The sequence below is a fragment of the Nicotiana tabacum genome, chromosome 7 (assembly GCF_000715075.1).
Source record: "Nicotiana tabacum cultivar K326 chromosome 7, ASM71507v2, whole genome shotgun sequence".
Taxonomy (NCBI): Eukaryota; Viridiplantae; Streptophyta; class Magnoliopsida; order Solanales; family Solanaceae; genus Nicotiana; species Nicotiana tabacum.
Genome location: NC_134086.1, coordinates 163854899 through 163877921, shown reverse-complemented (window position 1 = coordinate 163877921; position 23023 = coordinate 163854899). Strand labels below are relative to the sequence as shown.

The window sequence follows — 23023 nt, the reverse complement described above, 5'->3', positions numbered from 1 at the left end:
CCAAGTGGTAAAAGATTTGGTTGGAGCATCTTAATCTAGTTTTGGAATATTAGTTTGACAGAAGATAAAATCTTGTTTTGTTAGGGTATCAAATTTGATGCAGAAAGACCTAAATGTGGACCGAGTTCGCTCCTCCGAACAAAATATCCTTTGTAAATACTTGAATTTATTATATTTCATATGATGCGTGTATTATTTTATTATATACTGAAATATTGTGATGATCCTAGTCGTTTTATCCTGGTTACAGTTGACAGATATGTGCCTAGTTTATTTTCGAATGATTTAATTTGATAACATATCAATTGTACTCTCCCCGTCCTATAGAGAATGAGCAAATGTAAAATACGAGGATCGATGCACGTTGCTTACAGTATGAATTTGGATGTTATATTCTTTTTTTCCTTTTAGAAAGAGATCAACATATATTTAGAGATTGTAAAACTATTATAAATATAGTTAAATATATTTGAAAAATCCCAGACGATACGTGTTTTCTTTATGAATAGCGAGAGGATCCTGTTTTGACTTTTCATCGCTAAGGACTCATAGATTATGTAGTATAATTACCCTATTTAAGCTTAAATACAAGGCAGTCTAGATTTGAGGTGTTGTACAATTATTATCACAATTATGTTGAATATTCAAATAATGGAAAAAGAATATAACTGCTATACTCGGAAGTAACTAGAAAATGAAATAAAATTACAGTAAAATATCTCCTTGATAATACTAAACTCATTCGTCTTTCACTCCCTCCGTTAATTGTGGAAAATCTTCTCATCACTCGAACATTTGATACATGAAAATGTACAGAGAACAGTATCATTTCAATGCAGCAAGAGTTACGGAATAAAAAATTTCCTATAATACTGTGGGATGATCCTTTTTTTAACAATGTGAATGTAAATATACCTGAGCACCTCGCATTCTTTTAGAAACACTGAAGAGCTCATCTGGAAAATATATGCATCCTTTAGCATCCACAGACCCTTGCTGCTATCTTGCAACGTGCTGCAGAGGTGGCCATGCGATCTCATCATCATTTGTGTAACCATTGATAAGGAAATCAGAGCAATTCTTTCGACATCCATGGTTATAGGGATTCCGGAACCTCCCATCTGGACCACGAAGATACCCATATCTAATAGCATTCGCCATTTCATTGGTTGTAATATTTCGAGCTATCTGCACAGAAGGAAATAGTACATTGCCTCAATTCTCCAATCATTTATTGTGACACACAGGCAATATTCATAAAGGAAAGCTCCACTGCATCGACACTGATGACCTGTTGGGATACATCTTCGGATACATCTTCAAGCCATTTCTCATAGAACACTATAGCAAGTTACTAAATCACTCATAAACAGAGGGTAAGCCGACACATTAAACCCTCAGCCACCCAACACCTTTTTTCTCTTTAAAAGCTCTCACAAGAGATAAATTCACGTCAATTAAGTTAGACTCATAAAGGACAAAGACTACCAACACATTCCATATCCAGCACCATAGCATCAAAAACATTGGAAACTGCTTCAATTATGTCAAGAAACTGTCTAAACAATCAATGATCTTATTGAGTATAGCTTCAAATTCACTATTATGAACATTAGAAGACAAGGCAGCTAAACTCAAGCTCATTGGGAAGGCTCGAGTGCTTAATAACCCACCTACAGTTCTTTCGGATGAGAGTTAAAATATTAGTTTCAGAAGCAAGTACACAACTGTTGATATACAACTGGTTCGTTTATACTAACTTGTTTGGGAAATTTCACCCACCTGCAGGGGCATTTGTGGGGGGAGGGGAGGAGGAGGGATTGACCTCTAAAGTGAATCATGAGCAAAGTATCTATAGGCTTCAGTTGCTTAATGACCAAGAAGGACAAGAAAACCAAGGAATCTAATCTATACCTGGGATATCTGTACTACACACAGAGTTACAGCAGCAATCAGAATAACCCCATCCATGAACAGAAAAGTGATTACACCAGGATACGCAAAGACAACATGATGTAACCACGATTCATCGTCTACCAATGATGGTACTGATGTCCAAATTCCTGCAAGAGGTAGTAAGTTTATAGTTGTCTCAAGCAACCCAGTGTCATTTTATAAGTATATGCTACGAGCATCATTCTTAAGACACACAATGCTAAAGATAAAGTGCTTTTAACATACTTTGGACAGCTACTGCAGCACCAATTATAGATGTCAAAGAACCCATGCAAAGGAAAACGAAGAAGTCCCGCTTATTCCTCTGCAAGGTTCAGCAAGAATGACAATGAAATCAATGGTCAAAAGCACAGAATTGAAGAAAAATACTTGCAAAACTCCTACAACTTGGAATATGCAAGAATTCCCGTAATCTGCATTTTGTTAGGAAGTCAGAACAGATGCAAGATAGCCAAAAAAAAAAGGACCAAGAAATCAGATTGATGCGTGAAAAATCTATAAGGGAAGCGTTATTATAGTTATGTAATTGCTGCAAGTTATTATGGTTATGTAATTGCTGCAATCCATAGTTACAGGATTAGAGATTTATATCCCGCAAGTCGCATCAATAATATTAAATTCCATGGCCCAAGAAACTCTTCAGTAGTATTTATCATAGTTTACCGAAAATGTTAGAAAACATAGGAGTGAAAACAGGAATATGAAGTAAAAGAACAAAATACTAACACTCGTTTGTATTGCATCTAACCAGACTTGTAGCCCCAAAGGAAAAAACAAGAGGAAAAACAGGTATACAGTAAAAAAAGAATTAGACAAAATCAATGGCTAGCTGATTATGCAGAGTATGTTCCTCTAGTAGCTTTTAAATGAGGTCATACCTTCCCCACACAATTTGAGACCCAGGGGCAATGATGATCGAATTGTTCAACACAGCGGTTGCAAGTAGGACAGTGTTTTGACCGAACAGGTCGTATGATCTTGCATAAAAATATTCAACAATCAACATCAAGAAATGAATGCATCATCAAAAGGTAGTATATCTTGTAGTTAAAAGACTAGTTTTTTTTGAGAAACCTTGCAGGTGGGACAAAGCTGAGACCAGTTCCCAGACCAACTGGAAGTATTGTTCAAATCAATATTCAACAGTAGATCCTGGAAGAATCAGCTAACATCATTAAGTAAATTAGAAGATATTAAAATCGCTGTTGAATAATCCAAAATGAGAGCGAATACCTGAGCATCAGGTTGACCAACGACCCCCGTCTTGATGTAACCTGGATCTTTACTGCAAATGAGAATGAAACAATCATTTTTAGCTCCATAATGAGGCATGATAAGCCAAGTGCAGGCATACATTTACCAAAAAGAAATACATAAAACAACACGTTTAAGTATAATTTTAACGGCCAAGAATACTGCCACATAAACAAGCCCATTCTTTTGAATCCAATATTGTACAGGACAAACTCCAAAAAATTCTATAAGCAACTTCTAGGGATCATAGTGATATAAAGGGCAAGAAAGAGCGGATTGATTGATTAGATGGTTCATCAATGATAATGGCGAAAAGGAAGGAAACAAGGGAACAGAATATGAAGCTTCTTTAAGAACAAATAAGTCTTCCCCTTATTTAAAAACAAAAAAAAAAATCAGCAATTCTTCTGCTTTATTGAAGTCCAGTTTGGAAAGATTTAATTTTTCCTCCTTTCACAAAGTTATGGTTTTTGGACCACAGAATCACGCAGATTAATTTTTGTGTGTCAGCAAACATGTTAGTTTATTGCAGTTCTATGACTGACTGCTGCCCAGCTTTTCACAGTGCTATTTTCTTCTTCTAGAACATACATAAATTTTGTGCATCATACTAGAGAGTTCGTAGAATTAGGCAAAAGGAAAAGATCAGACTATAAGCAACATTTGCGCTTTACACCAGTATCAAATTGCAACATTTGCCTCGAATTTTCCGTGCCTCATACTCTGAACTGGGGAACCCCTTGTGCACTACCATACTCAGCTTACCTTAATTTTTTGCTTAAATAGAATAAAGCTCACAAAAATTTCCCATTGGCCTAGGATTTGACACAGTTACCCACAAAAACAAAACTATTTACCCTTGTCTCCCCATTTATTTTCCACCCATAAACTAATTACATTTCCTACCAATAGTAGGTTTTGTGGGGAATTTTTTCTTTATTCTACAATTCTTTTTTATTTCTATGCTTCTTTTCTTTTCTTTTTTCTTTTCTCCTTTTCTTTTTTCTCGTTTTCTTCTTATTTATTTCTTTTTTCCTTTTCTAATTTCATTTAACTTCTTTTTTTTATATTCTTTTTCTCTTCATAATCTAATTTCATTTACTGTTTTCACTATTTTTATTATTCTTTTTTTTTATATTATTACTAAAGAAAAATCAAATTGTGTATCAATTAAATGTAGCTAATACAACCAAAAAAATATTAACTAACATATGATACCAGTATAGTATATAGCTATACCAACAGGGTATACAATTGTATGCAAAGAGTTAAAAAAAATTTAATTCAATTATTAAACTGAAATAATTTCAGTTGTCAATAAAAATTTTAAAAAATTCTAAAAGAATTTAATTGTAAGAGTATACCGTTACATTATATAGCATACTATAATATTTTTTTTTTTTTGTATTTTAAATTTGCCCCACGCTGGGTAAACGCTTAAAGCAAATTAAAAGGGAAAAGGCAAGTGAATTTACGGGTAACAAGTATACTATTATAGTATATTGTATACTATTACAGCATATTGTTACAGTATCTTGCATATTATTACAGTATACCATAACAATATATTGTATACTATAATAGTATACTGTTGCAGTATAACTATATACTCCTATAGTATATTAGTAAACTGTAGCGGTATATTGTTAGATAGTTGTGTTCTTGTTCGATTATTACAATATACCGTTGCAGTATATTGTAAACTATAATAGTATACTGTTGCTGTATAGCTATATACTCCTACAACATATTGTATACCGTAGCGGTATACTGTAGCTGTGTTCTTCTATTTTTTTTTTAAGATTTCGATCTCAATCACCTCAAATCAGCTCCAAATGCTATCAAATTTCATTATGAACTTCCAGAAGGTACTATAAATTTAACAGCACCCACTTTGAATCAAACAAGAAATCTTCAAAAATAAAATTGAGCTTCAAGCCCAACAATGGTGGATATTCAAATACACATAAAAATTTAGATCTGGGAAGCTTACTCGAAGATACTATAAGCAATATTTTATAGCAGCACATCGAATCAAATAATAAATCTTCAAAATAATAGCACCACTGAAAGAAGAGGTGAATGGTGGCAGGGCCAGAGGCAAGGGCATCTTTGAACGTCTGGGAGGTTACTGAGCCAACGAGAATTTCAACTTTAGGACAAGTCTTGGCATAGTAGTTAACGGTGAGTTGTCGAGGCTGTCGTCGGAGGGTATTGATGGATGGGGAGTTGAGCAAAGAATTGGAAAAAGGTAAAATGAGGAAGAAGAAGAAGAAGAAGAAGAAGAAGAACATAATAAAGGCGGGTAAATAGTTTGGGGCGCATGGGTAGGAGTAGTAAATAGTTTGGGCTTGGGCATTAAAGGGTAAATAGTTTGGAATTAATGGTAAAAAAGTGAGATTTTCTCAATACATTATGGGGTTTAATACAATCTACATAGTAAATTAAGTGGGCTTTGCTGCCTCAATCATTCATGTAATTAAACAGGAGAAGTTACCTACTGCAACGCACTAACATTAGGAGCGCGGCAACTGCCAGGGAAACAGCAGTCCATCCCCAAAGTGCAACAACAGCAGTAACTTTTGTAAGACCAGGAGCTAGCAAAAACAAGATCCAGTAACAATCAGTAAAATGCTGCCTCCAACTAAAAGAAAAAACAGAATACCACAAGAAGTACCATCACCCACCAAAGAGGACTGAACTGATAAAGATAATGATGTTGACAACAACAACAGAGAATAGAATTGGAGCGTAGCCTTTTCCCCCCATTTTAGCAGCGAAAACCTTGTCTTTCCACTGCTTTCTCTGTGACCTTTGGGCATTAGACTGCACAGAATTTGAATTTCAATGTCATTCGGACAAAATACTTCCAACCTCAAGACACAGCTAAAAAGATGATAAATATAACTGCTTAACGATAGATATAAGGATCAGCATGGTTCTTGAAAATGTTGGATTACAGATGACCTGATTTATCTTAACTGCTAACTTTTTACAATGGTTTTGTGTTTGTTTGGGGGGAGAAGGATGTTGAAATTCTAATATAAACTGATCGAGCAGCACCCCAGAGAGTGGTTTTCAGAAAAACAATAACTACTTAGGAGACTTCAGCATTAAACTTCTGGAAAACAGAAGGATGACCTAAGAAAATCTTCACTGCTGACTCTTTTTAGAAAGTCAAGAGAATATTAAGAATACTGCACTGAATGTACATAATGATTGTGTTACAACAACACAACAAAAACATCACGTCTCAATTGCAAGCTAGTTGGTGCCAGCTATATATGAATTCTCATTATACACTCCGCTTCAATTGATTATGTTAGCCAGGAGAAAATTACGGATATTGTGCAGACTATTCTTAAAAATTATGTTATAAATAAAGAATTCCAAGAATTAGGAAACTTTCCTTATTTCATGCAGCATAAAACTCCTATATAAGGCCTTCTTGTATATTCTTAAATTTTGGTTTTAACATCTTTCATATATATAGGTTCGTTATAGTGGGTGATGGTTGAAATTCTATTGAAAACTGATAATGCACTCTTTGACAATTCAATTATCACACCCAACAGAAGGTAATAAATCAGCAAATCATTAGAAATCTGGTAGCATAATCGCATAAAATATAATGTTAGCAACAAAGATGAAACTGAAAGCATTAGTAAGCATAAATCTCAAAGGAGCACCCAAGGGTGTGGCCTAGTGGTCAATTAAGTGGGAGGAGAACCATGAGGTCTCAAGTGCAAATCCCAGCGGAGGCAGAAAACACTAGGTGGTTTTTTTCTATCTGTCTAAGCCTTGATGGGCAAAGTTACCCGGTACATGTGCTGACAGGAGGTAGCAGGTACTGGTGGAATAGTCGAGGTGCTTGCGCAAGCTAAGCCCTAACGCTACAGTCAAAGAAAAATCTCAGAGGGATCACCAAGGATGAGCAGTGAGTGCCTTATCTGCTCTAAGATTTGCGTGCTATTAATTTTTTTCAAATTCCACAATTGATAAAACAAGAACCCATTATTGCATTTTAGAGGACCCAACATTCCACATCTGAACTACATAATGTCAAATGCAACCATGCCAAACTTTCTAGCTTTGATGCAGCTACATATACTATGTCAAATTTCAATGCAAACAGCCAGGAGTGCCTTTCCAATACAGCGCCATGTGCCACCAGAACACTGCAGGCATTCCCTCTTTCATTGCGGCAACCAGAAAAGGTAAAAGTTTTTATCCTAATACAATCCAACAATTTCTTTGACACCTCACAAGGCAATCATTTTTTGTGTGCAAAGAATATGATGAAACTGAAACTTACTCTGCAAGCTTCATGAGCTTCATCATGCTAGCTTCCCTTTTTCATAATAAAATCTCATGGGATAAGAGTCACACAACTAGAGCAGTATATGTGTTCAAAATATGAATTCACCTTAGATTCAAATTGTGCATCATATGAAAAGAGTAGGAGGTGAAGCACAAAAATTAGAGAAGGCCAAAGCTTTAACATATCCTACAACATGCTCACAAGCATTACCTCACCATGAACTATAAGTTTCGCTATGAGTTTGAGAATTTACAGTTTGAAAAAGCTTTTACCTTTTGGAATCATAAAATGAATGCCACATTAGTCTAGAGTCTTTAGACATCCATTCTTCTCATAACGAAATGAATTAAAACCACTTGTACAAAGTATTTAGTTCAAGAAAGATTAACCCAGAAACATTCAATTAAAATAGCAGGACGGCTTAGAAGTCAATCAAAAAGACCATCATCTCTAAGGTATTTATTTGAGACTTGGATGAGATCTTAACGATAATACTATTTGCTTTTGGGGGATTAGGATATCACCATATATTATATATAATCTCATTCATAATCGCACTTGGATACAAGCAACCACACAGAGAACTTCCAGGTGAATCTTTCAAATTGTTCAGAAACTGTCACTATGGGCAATAGATAATTTCTATACAAAGAGTTACCTACAAGTATAAATGCTATTTGTCGATGACCTTTATCAGATGCAAGCTCTGCAGGAGTAAATCCGGCCTTATCTTTGACTGTTAAGTCCGCCTTTGTGCCTGCATGTACAAGTAAAGTGCAAGCCTCTGTGTTTCCTCTTAATGCTGCCCAATGCAAAGGAGTGCAACCTGCAAATGTTTGAAGTATCAGCATTATACAAATGTGTTTGTTGCTCCAAACAAATTTGATGTCCGGATGTATATACATAGCAATTATCATAGTCAATCAGTAAAAACTTAATTAAAATATAAGATCAACCAAAACCTCTTCCAGATAAAGCGTTTTTTACATCATGGTCACAACCCTCGAGGAAAAACCACTCATGAAGCCAATCGGATACTTTTTTTTTGGATGACTGAGAAATCCATCTGGAGCCAACCCTTAGGACCAATCGGAGCTTTCGAAGCTCGGGAATAATAGACCCGCCCCTCTACCCTTCTCCATTTAAATATCAGGCTTAGTTCGCATAGCTCAGGGCTCAAACCTACGACTTAAGTGACAAGCAACCTGTGCCACTTGAACTAAGCCTGGGGGCTAAAGCTAATGGGATGCCAGTCCCAAACTTTCAGATATGCCCATGCGGCCATGCCAAAATCTTAGAGTGCTGCAAATGGAAAGATAGGACCCATGCATTAATGGAGGAATGATAAGCAACCCCCCCCCCCCCCAAAAAAAAAAAAAGAACCTCAAATGACAAATCACATTCTAAAGTCTTCAAAGGTCCATCCAAGAAAAACTCATAAAATCCCAATTGTTTTCTTCAAATCAACGAGAAGAGACTTGCTCAGAGAAGTTCTGGATTTCATTCTCCACTTAGTATATACCCTTGACAGCTTGCTCCAAACCACCAACTCAATATCCAATTCTTCACACAAACGTCCTGTAGTGTCTTTCCTCACACATCTTCCTATTTAGATGTCAGTTGAATTTGAGAGACTTCAATGAGCAACATATATGCGCACTTTCTTATCTGTATGTAAAAGATTCATTAATGCATCAAAAGTCTAGGCTAAGTTAATGCATGTATTACAAAAAGGTGGCCCTTCCTTACAGAGTCCAATCATATAACATGTCTATGATATTTACACAATTTTGAGCATTGAGATTCATTAAAAAGAATTCCTTTTGGATAAGTAAGATACATTAAATGTTCAAAGACCAATATGATATCATGATTCCCTTCTTATCCAGAAAAAAAAAAGATGTAATGATTCACTTAAGAAGGAGCCAGAATCTGATAATTACTACGTAAGAGGATTGTCATAGCAACAAGGACAAAACAATCACAAGATGATAAAGTTTACGGTTTTGACCCAGATCAAGTGAAATCCAAACCCTTGTTTTCTTCAAGCAAAAAGAGGGGCATTCAGCTCCAAAATTCAAACCCTTGTTTAAACTACTAAACAGTAGTTTCCTGAAAGCTAACAAAACACAAACTCATTCCTTTATGTAGAAGCCATTATTTTATTAAAACAAGCACCACAAACAAAATAATAAATTGCTTCAAATCTCCATCTAGAATCCAAAAATTGACAAGAGAAGAAATTACTAGACATACATTTCATACTAACACAAGTATTTTTTATAAGACATATTTACACAACCATAACTGATGCATAACATCGACTCTGAAGCAACATCATAGAACACATCAACTTCAGAGTGCTGCATCTATTATTTCCATCTCCATCAAATTGTTATAATTTTAACTATGATTGGTTCAGGCCACGTGCATTAAAAATATCTCCTTAACTTGCAAAACCACTACATAAAGAATTTAAGAAAACGGTACATTCAATATAAACATACCATCTTTATCTTGTCTCCCTTGAAAAGCATCTCTGAATAGAAGTAACCTAATGGTATCACCAAATCCCTTGTATGCAGCCCTAGTTGCAAATACCAGAGAAATGCTTATGGGAAAATCATAACATAATGGATAACTGCTGCCAGAAAACAATATAAAGAACTAACACAAAGATCAACTCAGTGAAACACTAATTTTTAAATTCCACAAACCAACACTAGAGGGCAAGAACTGTGCCTGTCTGTGCTTGATAAAACAAAATTTTCACTGTTCAATAGGGACTGCGGAATGCCCCAAATTGCATGCAATATCAGGAACAAAAGATTTAAGATACTTGGAGTAGAAAGACACACCAAAGCTTGAAAAATGAAAACTACGCCAAAATCAAGAGTGTTATACAATGTCAATCAATGATTTTTTTGAGAAGGATGTAAATCAATGATTCAATCTTGCAGTTTAGATTTGATAAGATGGAACTACTAATAGGAAGTTGGGAACAAGCATAAAGAAAGAGGGAAAAGCACCAATCAAACTATAACCAAAGCTAGAAAACATGGGCGCCAAACTTTACAAATCCAGCCATACTTGAGTCCTAATGTTAAACACCACTAAGATATGTGTGCAACACCAATCCACCAAGTTGAGACCTTCATCACCTTGCTCTCCATTCTACAACTGAAAGACAACACTTCTTCCCCAGTTTTCTGTCTTTAGTTTACTAACAAGACTCTTTTTAAGAAGTTTAGGAGTTACTTTGTATGACATAAAGCTTCTGACCAAATAACCTGTCAACTCTTTTATTCGAGCAATCGCGAAATCAGAAAGGAAGAGGAAGAGACATCCTTATTAGATTTAGGCACAGTATAGCGTTTACGACCTTTTAGTCATAGGAATTATTTTGGTACTTTCTATTGTATGCTGAATGACTTGAACTCTTATATGTGATAGTGGAATCTATGAAATGGATGGAGTTTGTTTTTGTGTTATAATCTGACCATACTAATGTTTCTTCTTGTAACCAAACTAGAGCAACTCCCACTGACATGTAAAACTTCCACGTTTTTGTACCCCTGACTGTATATCTGCTAGGAGTGGTAAAGGATCTTCTCCTAAAATTTTTGGTTTAACATATCCAAAGTATTTGATGCTTAAACTTCTCACGATAATGCTAATGTTCAATTAACACCTAGACTGCCCAAAGCCAGCTGAAAACGGGTTCCAATATAATTAGATTTTGATCATTGTGCAGTGAGATGCATAAAACTAAAATAAATAATTGCGAATAAAGAGGATATCTTGGAATTAATATGTTTATTCAGTAATTCATGATTAGGAACGGAAGCCAGATCTCAGGCAACGCAACAAGAAATATCAGTACATAGGAGTATAATTTCAATCTCATCAAAACTACAAGTGAACTTGCCATGAAACTAGCACAGTCATCCACAGATCAGTATGAAAATATAGCAAGAAGTCATGAGAAAAATTGCCATTTGAAATCAAGAAGATGATGGATCTTCATCTCAAAACCCAAAAACACATACTATAAATGCTGGGATTGCTAATCATACCAGTGAAGAGGGCTCCTCCCATCATTATCTGGTACATTAAGGTCAGCATGATACTTTGCAACAATGTGATTTAGAAAAGCTGTTTGACCATACTGAGCTGCAACATGAACTGCCTGTAAATGAAGTATGCATACTCAACAGTTAATATAAATGAATAAAAGCACCTTTAAGAAAAGCCTTATCCAAGAAAATTAGTTTCTAGAAGGCTCTAAATCAGAATTTCACCCTGTCAAAGATTTGATTTATGTAATACATCCAGCACGCGCTCTTCATTTGTGAAAATAGAAGAAGATGAGTAATGGTGAAGAGGAAGCAGGACAACGAGAAGCCCTTAACTAAGAAGGAAGAAACTAAGATAAAGAAGATTTAGGAATAATTAAGGCAAAAAGTTCTGTATACTCCATCTGCCCCAATCGTCCCAGCCGATACAAGTCTAGGTTATGGATCCTTGGAGACTAATTAAACAATAAAAACATAGTCTTTTTAATTCAGAAAGTCTGAACCAATTTGTCTTTTAGCCTTTCCACTATGTGTTCCCAGCTACAAGACTCCTCCATTCATAAAAAAATATCAGTTAGGAACCTTATTAATTCTGTTGCATGGCAGCTGTAAATTCATGATCAAAAGACATAACATACACAGATAAAGCTTGTTCAGTTGGCAAGATTAGAATCTCTAACTCTTTCATACTTGTAAATGATTTTGACTTCGGATGTTGATCCTAGATGCAAGAGAGAAAAATCTAAAGGAGCTTAACTGAGGGGGATTCAAACCAAAAGATGACAATAAAATGAGTTATAGGTAAATTACCAATTTATAGAGATAAATTTGGAAGTATCTACAACAATACTGGAATTATGACTAGTTGGAGATTGCAAATGAACAGCACGTACTCTACATTACCCGATAGCCATTAACATCAGCAGCCTCAACCCGCGCACCATTCTGCAACAACACATCAGCAGCAGCAATTGAGCCCCGCACTGCTGCCCAATGCAATGCAGTCTGCCCCGCATTGTCGAACGCATGGACATTGCCTCCGTGCTACACACACCACCAAATAAAAAAGCACCAAAATTTACCTCCAAATGAACAATTAAAAACTAGATATTCTCAATATAAAAAAGAAAACAAAGGATAGTACGGTACCTCGATGATATATTGGACAATATCAACGAAATTGTTGAGAGCAGCCCACTGAAGCGCGTAATAGCCGTTGCCGTCTGGCTGGTAAACAGAAACGCCGTCAATTTCAACGAATTTCCGGAGTTTGTCAAAATCTCCGTAAGCGGCAGCAGAGTAAACATCGATTATGGCTGGTTCGTTAGGGTTTTGAAAACCCGAGTTCTGTTGATCGTTAGAGTAGGATACGATTTCAATTTCTGATGAAGCCATTGATCTGGTAGTTCAAAATTCTGGATCGAAGTGTTTTGAGGGTAGTTAGTTATTAGTTCATTCCGTTGCTGTGAACATTTTTTTTTTTTTTTTTTTGCATTTACTGGGGAAGGTGGATTTCATTTAAAGCACAGTATTCAGGCGCCTGGATTTGTCAGTATGTTTATAGTGAATTAACTAGATGAAATCTGTAGTGATACTTGATCTTCTATGAGATGGTGTGTATGCAACAATATAATACTAGCACTTTATTTTCGAGCATGGCTATCTAATCATACGAGATTATTGCACTTAAAACCATTTGTTCAAAGTGAAATTTTACATTTTTAGCACTTTATTATATTTTTTACAGGGCCATCTCAATACAATTATACATTTTAGTTGCGTCTCTCAACTAAATTGCTTAACAAAGTTGTGATTCTTTATTTGTCTTTCTATGTATTTTATATTCGATATTGGGCACAACCCCAGCTACTCCACTCCCACCCACTAGGTCAAAAGAAAAAGACAATGTATTGCATTAAACTTGAACTATTAAGTTCACAACAAATGTTTATCAAGATGTCGATGATTATTACTACACTCAACTAGGGCCGGGCATAATTTGGTAAATACCGAATTACTATACCGAAATCAAAAAATTTGGTATTTGATATATGGTATTTTGGTATTTGGTATTTGGTATGGTATTTGGTTTAAATTTTTAAAAAAATTGGTATTAGGTATGGTTTTTAGTATTTTAAAATAAAATACCGAAATACCGATATCGTATCGAAATATATATTATATTACACAAAATACATATTATCAATTATAACATAAATATAAAAATCTAAAATTTTACTTCCTTTATTTTCAAAGTTCATCAATTAACTCTAAACAAGTAACAAGATATTTCTAATAATCAAATATTCTTTTATGTACAATTTTCTCTATTTGGGTCGATATTTGCTAGTTTTGGACAAAAAATTTGTCAACATTTTTAGTTTTGTATTTTTGAGTACTTTAATTAAGAATATTAGAGTGTATGGCTCTATGAACTAGTTAGTATTCAAACCGAATAAACCGAAGTTACTGAATCGAATAAACCGAAACCGAAAGGAGAAAAACCAAACCATACCAAATTTAATTAGGTATGGTATTGGTATAAGATTTTAAGAAATCGAATACCGAAAATATCGAACCGAAATATCTAAATACCGTACCGTACTGTACCGACCTACGAACACCCCACACTCAACCAAAAAAAGAGCAGAAGTGAGTTAAAATGAAAAGGTAAAAAGTTTATCCATAAGAGGATTAAAAGTCCTTTTGCGCAAATTACGAGGGCCTCAATTATCTTTATTTTTTGAAAAACAATTTAAAATATAAGCTATTTTATTTTTGAACATGTAGTATGACTTTGGGAGTTAAGGATCGAAAAAGATACGAACAAAGCGCATAATTTAATCTCAAAAACTAATTCGGGAGGAGATCAAATCTCTCATCCCTTAGTCGACGTGGGAAACTCAACGAGGACAGCTTTGCTAAATGAAAGATATCACAAGGGAAAGAGGCTAAAAGGGTGTTTGGATTAGCTTTTAAAAAATAGTTTTTAAGTCAAAAGTCAAAAGCCATAAGTTAGTTGTCACACCTCCTTTTTCGCCCGTGCCGCCGCAAAGGGGCGCGGAAAGGAGTTTTTTCTAATTAAAGGACAATCGAAACGGGATTTATTTATTTATTTCAGAGTCGCCACTTGGGAGATTTATGGTGTCCCAAGTCACCGGTTGAATCCCGAATCGAGGAAAATAATGACTCTGTTTAACAGTCTGCGCACCAGCAATCCGGATAAGGAATTCTGTTAACCCGGGAGAAGGTGTTAGGCATTCCCGAGTTCCGTGGTTCTAGCACGGCCGCTCAACTGTCATATTCGACTTGATTATCTGATTTTATACAAATATGAACTTATGTGCAGATTTTAACTCTTTACCGCTTTCATTATTATTATTATTATTATTATTATTATTATTATTATTATTATTATTATTATTATTATTATTATTATTATTATTATTATTATTATTACAGAGAATTGCAACGTTGTGAAAATGTATCTCGAACCACGTCACAATCAATGTACCTGTGGGCGTCGACACATTTTGACTCCGTTGAGATTCAGATTTGGGTCACATTAATGTGCACCCGAGTTTAAGAAAATAAATTGTTAAAGGCGCGCCTAAAGCGACTAGCGTATCATTATTTTGGGTAAGACCGTGAAATTTGCTAAACGACCGATCCCGAAGTCTATACAATTATTAACCAATTATTGAAGGTTCCACAACTTGTGCGTTTTATTGGGCGAGGCTCATCTCATTTATTTTTAAAGGATAATCCTAAAGTGCCTATATTTTTTCTATTAAATTTGTCTCTAAAAATGAAAGAGAAAAGGGTCCTAATTTATTTACATGCTTACGAGTTGTTATAGTCGGGTTCCGAACTCAATTTGTTAAATCAAGAATGTAAACACAATATAGACAGCCCGTTGGCCAACGTGGACTCAGGCCCAACATGTATGGTACAAAACTGGACCTGGGCCATTTCATTCACATGTTACTACCTAGTTACATTATACTAGGCATGCTCACAGTTTGTCAAATTAAAAAAAAACTTGGCAATCTAATTTTAATCCTAAACCATTTACATGCTGAAATTAATCAATAGTATCTAGGTAAACCATATTCCTACAAGTTCCGAAATGGTCTATTCGTTTAATGAGCTAACTGTTGAATGTTTAAGAATAGTCTAAATCAGCTAACATGCTTTTTGAGACATGATAATCATCAAACAATAACGAACTAACTGAACAGAGCTACTACACCATTTATTTATTTTTTAGCAATACATAGACAGTTCGTCCACTAAGTTGCTGTCAGATGTTCCATTATATATATTTGTGAGCACGTGATTTTTTCCCTATATGAGAATTACTCCCCAAAAAGTCAAATAAAACAATTTTCCTTTGTGTGCAATTTTTGAATTTTTCGTAGCACTTTTGGATAATTATTTATATTTTTGTCTGTGCATGTTTTATTTGTTTAAATTAATAAAAATATAAAAATATGTCGCGTTTGCATTTAATATTTAATTAAGTTTGTTTTACAAAATAAAAAATCATAAAAAATAACGTACGTTGCATTTTTAGCATTTAACGTCCAAATTGTGTGATTTTATCGTTAATTGCTATTTAAATGTGCGATAAGTGTCCTATAAAGATTTGTGTCCTTTCCCCAATGTTCAATTGCCGACAGGTTTTAAGATGCCAAAGTTTAATCTATATAAGGGACATGAGGATCCCATGGCGCATCTACGAGGTTTCTGTAGTAAGATGAGAGGGGCAGGTGGAAAGGATGAGCTGCTGATAGCTTATTTCGGTCAAAGTTTAAGCGGGTCCGCATTAGAATGGTACACGAGGCAGGATCCTAGCAGGTGGTATACTTGGGACGATCTAGCACAAGCATTTGCAGGTCATTTCCAGTATAACCTTGAGATCGTCCCCGACCGTCTCACACTGTTAAAACTTGAGAAAAAGCCCGGAGAGAGCTTCAGGGAATTTGGATTCCGTTGGAGAGAACAAGCATCAAGAGTCGATCCGCCAATGAGGGAAGGTGAAATGGTGGACTACTTCTTACAAACTTTGGAGTCAACTTACTTTGGTCACCTGGTGACGTCAGTTGGTAAATCTTTCAATGAAGTAGTAAAAATGGGCGGCATGGTTGAAGAGGGACTCAGGTCCAACAAGATAATGAGTTATTTGGCGATCAAGGCCACAACTCAGGCTATCCAAAGCGGCACGGGAGGTGCGCTCGGGAAAAAGAAGAGAGAAGAATAGTTTCTATGAAGGGCACAATAGCATCACTGACGACATGTGTGCCGTCATCCCCGTGTACCACAATCTCTTGTCTATCCCATTCAAATTTGACCATTTGATGCAGTGTAGAAGGCACTGCTTTAGCTGCGTGGATCCAGGGTCGTCCCAACAAAAGATTGTAAGACACCGCCACATCTATCACTTGAAATTCCATGGTGTGACAATATTAAACAACTACATGATTCTGATTAGAGGAAGCTAAATAATGTATATATACAACTAAAATTCAGAATATAACTAAGATAAATTCAGAACTTCAACTCTTCATTTCATATTCATGCTTCATGTTTCAGCTTACAGTAACCAGCGTGTCAGTTGTGTACCTGATATTGGAAGCAAAAGAAGGGGAAGATCAACAGAAATGCAGTAGCATATAACAACAGCAACACCCTGCAACCAGTAACAACCAGCAACGAGAAACCAGTGACAGATTTTAAAATCAAACAAAAATCCAGCAATAACCAGTGAAGGAGTAGCAAATAACCAACAAAACTCAAAGAACAAATCAAATGAAAATCTAGAAGCACCAACAACAATCAACGGGCAGAAACAAAGTGAATCTTTTTTAGATTGAAAGACCAGTTAATGTTTAACTCTTAAATTCTGACTCTGTATATCCAATGTATTCAGAGTGTATATCGGGTGTATACTACTCTCTCCTTTTATTTCCAGAATGTTTTTTTCTCAAAGTTCCTTCCAGAATCCGTCTTCCAATCTCTCTTATTATTCACAAAATCTCCTATTCTCCCTCAATATTTTTGGAATCCTCCCTTTTGTTTGTGTCAAGCCCCTATATTTATTTACCAACTTCCAGCATTTAAAATTAAATCTCACTATCTTCTACTCATCCCCTTTAACTTCCCACTACTTAATGTTTTGTCCCCCACTGTATTAAATAAATACATTAGTTCTCACTAACACATATTTTTTCCTTATTTAATTCTCTTATTGCCCTATTACCGCATGCTTTGTCCCCCACTATATTAAACAATGTATTAATTCCCCACCATTATGTCTTGTCCCCCACTACATATTATTTAAATATTATTTAATACTTAGTGGACAGAGCACTCAAAATAAATAATTGTTCAGATTTTCAATTCCAAAAATACTCCTCTGAAATTACTGAAATTATCATTCTACCCCCATCAGCTATAACCAATTCCTAATCAAATTCAATCAACAAATTCAAACTAAATGATGAACAACAAAGAAACAACTGGAATTATTTTGGCTGAACAATATATTTTTATTTTATTTTTTTATTTTTTATTTTAACAACAAACCTACTTACAGATTCAACAACAATAACAAACAAGTAAATTCAAATCACTAAACTCATTAATCAATTGAACTTCAAATTAAATCCAACAACATTACAACAAAGATGAATGATTCAAACTAAATCAAAAAATTAAAAACCAAAACATAAACTCACATTAAATCACTGGATTAAAAACGAACTTCAAACAAAAAATGAACACGAATTAAATCTGAATTAAACAACAAAGATGAATGATTCAAGTGATTAAACTAACACCCTTCTATATTAAAACTAAACAAAACAAATGAATGAAAATAAACTGAAGAAATAATCAAAAAATGAAAAACAACGAACAAGAAAGGAATCAAACATATACTGATTTCAAATCTAAGAATATCAAACAAAATACAGATAGAAATGAAACTTAAACCAACTAACTGGAAATGAACAACGACGAACTCGAACCAAGACTGCCAACGACCTAATGGATCTCGACTTCAATGAAAACCCACCTTCTCTTTAACCTTGATGAACTCAGACTGGACCTCGACGAGGCAGTCATGGTGAAGAAAAAAAAGAAGAAGAAAAAGCAACAACAACAGCAGCATCCATGCTGCTCGTTAATGGCAGACGGGGGAGTTAATGTTTTTCCGGCGACTTGGGGTGAGCTCGACGAAGGCAGCAACAATGGTGGCTTGGGTGGTGTTCATGGATGATCTGGGACGAGGAAGAAGGAGCAGCAACGCAGCAACCATGCTGCTCGTTAATGGCGGATGGGGGAGGGCAGCAACAATGGTGGTTTGGACGTGACGACGATTGTGGTTTTAGGGTCGTCGAGCAGTAGCAGCGTTTGGTGACTGCAGTTCGCTGAGCAAAAACGCAGCAGCAGAGCGCTGGGCAGTTCGTAGGGGTTGTGCGGGGATGGAGCTCGCTGGGGTTTCAGGTGGAACGAAGAAGAAGATGACCGGAGCAGCTGCTGCGTCAATGGCGACGTGAGGTGAGGTGAAGATCGAGTGGGTGGTCTTTTATGGGGAAGAAGCAGAAGTGAAGAAGAAGAAGATGAAGACGGGGCAGCCATGGGAGGGGGCTTGGGGTTGTTTGGACGTGAAGGAGAAGGAGAGGGGGCGAGGCGGATAGTTTTAGGGTTTTTAGGGTTGGGAAAAATGAAAAAAAAATGAAAATGGGGGTGGGTTGGGATTAGTTTGGGTTTATGGGGCAGACCGGGTCGGGTCGACCCGGTAGGAGTTTATTTGGTTTGGGTCTGGTTGATTTAAATTAAAAGGTGGCCCAATCCAATTTTCTTCTTATTTCTCATGCTTTTTTTTTCTTCTTTTACTTTTTCTTAAACTAAAACTAAATTCTAAAAATCCTAAATTATCCTATAGAACTTATTAATTTATAAAAGTGCAAATTAATTCTCAATAATAATTAACACATAATTAAATAGCAATTACGATAAAATCACACAATTTGGACATTAACTGCTAAAAATGCAACGTACATTATTTTTATAATTTTTGTTCTTGTAAAAACAAACTTAATTGCTCCTAATCATAGAATTAAATTCTAAATGCAAATGCGACATATTTTTGTATTTTTTATTAATTTAACAAATAAACATGCATGGACAAATACAAATAATTATCAAAAAATGCCACAAAATCCTCAAAATTGCACACAAAGGAAAATTATTTTATTTTGAATTTTTGGGAGTAATTCTCATATAGGGCAAAAATCACGTGCTTACAGCTGCCCGTCTTTGTCCGAAAACACGAAAAGTTTTCGTGCAAAGATAAAGTGAGCGATTTTTGCCCATCTGAGTACTCCGTGTGAAGCATTTTTTTTTGAAAAAGATTTAACCGAACCTTTGCTTCAAAGGTTTTCTACATATCCCTGGCTATAAGGGAATCAGGTTAATGTAATTCGGGAAGTTTTGGTAGCTGAGACTACCACGGGACTGCAATGTTACTGCTGTTGCATGCTGTTTTTTACTGCTTGCTGACCTCCTTATTACACCATGCTGAAAGAAAACAAGAAGCTAGACTAGACCATAGTCTATGAATTACAAAATCTTATCTAGATCATGCTCTTGTGTCTCTTGTTGCTTTGATGTCTTGGTGACTTCTCTGGTATTTCTTTACTTCCGATTTGTCTTGTATTCTCCCTTGACTGCCGATCTCGAACTGCTTATTTCCTTTTCGGGAGCTTCGCATTATTTTTCCATCGAGTCTTGGACTTCCTTCCTCTGCTGGGGATTCTTGTTGTTTCCTGCTGGGGATTTCGGCTGTATTCCTCTGCTTTACTGACTTGAAATGTATTCCTCTGTTATATGGGCGGGCTCCCAACTTCAAAACTTGAAATTTAAATCGCCATTCTGTTCTTCAGGGGGGCTCCTGACCTCAACAACTTTGAAAATAAATCGTCATTCCTTTCTTCAAGCGGGCGAGATTTCAACAACTTCGAAAAATAAATCGCCATTCTGTTCTTCAGGGGGGCTCCTGACCTCGACAACAACTTTAAAAATAAATCGTCATTCTGTTCTTCAGGAGGGCTCCTGACCTCGGCAACAACTTTAAAAATAAATCGCCATTCTAGGAGAAAATTCATCAGACTAGATTTTGATCCTAGGAGAAGATTCATCCGACTAAGATTTTGTTATATTATCTTGGGAGAAAAATTCCATCGGACCAAGATTTTGACTCTAGGAGATAAATCGTCAAACTAGGTCCATTTTGTTGTGATCTTAGGAGAAAGATTCATCGGATTAAGATTTGATATCTCAGGAGAAAATTTCATCGGACTAAGATTGTGACTCTATGAGATAAATCGTCAAACTAGGTCCATTTTGTTGTGATCTTAGGAGAAAGATTCATCGGACTAAGATTTGATATCTCAGGAGAAAATTTCATCGGACTAAGATTTGTGAGCACGTGATTTTCTCCCTATATGAGAAATACTCCCAAAAATTCAAAATAAAACAATTTTCCTTTGTGTGCAATGTTTGTATTTTTGTGGTATTTTTCTATAATTATTTGTATTTTTGTCTGTGCATGTTTATTTGTTTAAATTAATAAAAATATAAAATATGTCGCATTTCCGTTTTAGTATTTATTTAAGTTTGTTTACAAAAATGAGAAAAATCATAAAAATAAATGTACGTTGCATGTTTAGCATTTAAACGTCTAAATTGTGCGATTTTTGTCGTTAATTGTTATTTAAAAGTGCGATAATTATTTTAGAGTTAATTAGTTTTTTTTATAAGATAATTTAGTTTGTAATTTAATTTAAAATTTTAGTTTTATTAATTAGGAAGTAAAAGAAAAGAGAGCAAAAAATACAAAGAAAAATCGGATTGGGCCACTTCTTCAAATTTCAACCCCAGGCCCAAAAAATACCCAACCTTCCCCATGACCTGGTCCATTTAAAACCGGGTCGACCCAGTCCATAACCCAAATACCCAACACCCCCCTATCTTACACAAAACAAAACAAAAAAACCCCAAAAAACCCTAACACTAACCATCCGCCCCCCCTTCCTTATCTTCTTCTTCTCCAAAAAAACACCCCAAGCTCCCCTCCCATGGCTTCCCCCCCTTGCTGCTGCCCTACCCCCTCATCCCCACGACCACCCCCCTCATAACCACCCCCCTTCACACACACACGCATCAACACATACACACACATACACAACAACGTACACACACACACACTTCGTCTTCTTCCTCACCTCAAACGATCTCCCATGGCTGCCCCTGCTGCGCGTCTCCTTATTCTTCTCCATTCATTGCTGCTGCTCGCTTTTGCTATGTCCAACCATGGACGAGCTGTAGCTCGTCGCTACAACCACTGCTTCCGCTTCTTCCAGCTTCGTCATCGTCGAGTTTGAGTTCGACACCCATGGATGCCGCTGCTGCGTTGCTGCTGCCCGTCTGCTGCTACTGCGTCGTCTGCTTCTTCTACTCCTTATGTTGCGTCGTCCATGGCAGCTCGTACTGCTGCTGCGACGCAAGCTCCAGTTCGTTGATTGCTGCTGTCCGCTACTTCTCCTTCAAGTTCTTAGTTTGTCCGTTCGTGATCGTCTTCGGCGTCAAATGGTTTTGGTGCGATATTTGTTTCCGGGCAGATTTGTTTTCGTTCGAGTTCATCATCGTTCCGATCCGGTTAATTTGTTTAAGTTTTATTTCGTCCCTAATTTGTTTGATATTTTCAGATTTGAAATTAGTATAAGTTTGTTTCATTTTCTTATTTATTTTAGATAAAAATGGTTAGTTTAATTATATTGTTATTAGATTTAAGTTGAGGATTCAATTAATTATTTTTCAGTTTGTTTGTTTTTTAATTTAAAAGGATTTAATGTTGGTATAAAAGAATGTTAGTTTAAATCGCTTGAATTCGTTGTTTGATGTAGATTAAATTCGTGTTCATTTTTGTTTAAAGTTCGTTTTTAATTCAGTGATTTAATGTGAAGTTATGTTTTGGTTTTTAATTTTTTGAATCATGAATCTTTGTTATAATTTTGTTGGAGTTAATTTAAAAAGATCAATTGATTATTTGAAGTTTAGTGTTTTGAATATGTTTATTTTGTTTTGTTTAAACTTAATTCGAGTTTAATTCGAATTTGAATAAAACTTGCTTGTTATTGTTGATGAATCTTTTCATTTATGTCCATACTTTGTTTGATTGTTATTGAATCCGAAATTAGTATAAGTTTGATCTTCTTGTTTGTTGATTATCATTTTTGATTATTTCTTCAGTTTGTTTCATGATTTTGTTTAGTTTTAATATAGAAATTGTTGGTTGTAATGTTGTTAGATTTAATTTTAAGCTCAAATGATTATTGAATTTAGAAAT

At 35.5% G+C, this 23023-nt stretch overlaps 1 protein-coding gene across 3 annotated transcripts; it reads right to left on the bottom strand.

Moving 5' to 3' along the window:
• Positions 1 to 599: 599 nt before the first annotated feature.
• Positions 600 to 13226, bottom strand: LOC107806547 (putative protein S-acyltransferase 23). 3 transcript variants are annotated; one of them, XR_001652688.2, is made up of 14 exons: positions 12757 to 13224; positions 12511 to 12651; positions 11608 to 11720; positions 10039 to 10118; positions 8194 to 8357; positions 5898 to 6036; positions 5708 to 5807; positions 3190 to 3241; positions 3031 to 3108; positions 2835 to 2933; positions 2182 to 2260; positions 1915 to 2063; positions 916 to 1188; positions 600 to 776 (listed from the first exon to the last, which is right to left on the bottom strand). XR_001652688.2 is itself a non-coding variant. In XM_016630717.2 (13 exons), exons 1-13 carry the CDS (start codon positions 13000 to 13002, stop codon positions 1000 to 1002), a joined length of 1629 nt encoding a protein of 542 aa, XP_016486203.1. In that variant the 5' UTR covers positions 13003 to 13226; the 3' UTR covers positions 600 to 999. The 3 variants fall into 3 exon arrangements, 2 of the variants coding, with proteins under 2 accessions (XP_016486203.1, XP_016486204.1); XM_016630717.2 differs by having other exon boundaries at positions 600 to 1188; positions 12757 to 13226; XM_016630718.2 differs by having other exon boundaries at positions 600 to 1188; positions 5726 to 5807.
• Positions 13227 to 23023: the final 9797 nt, after the last annotated feature.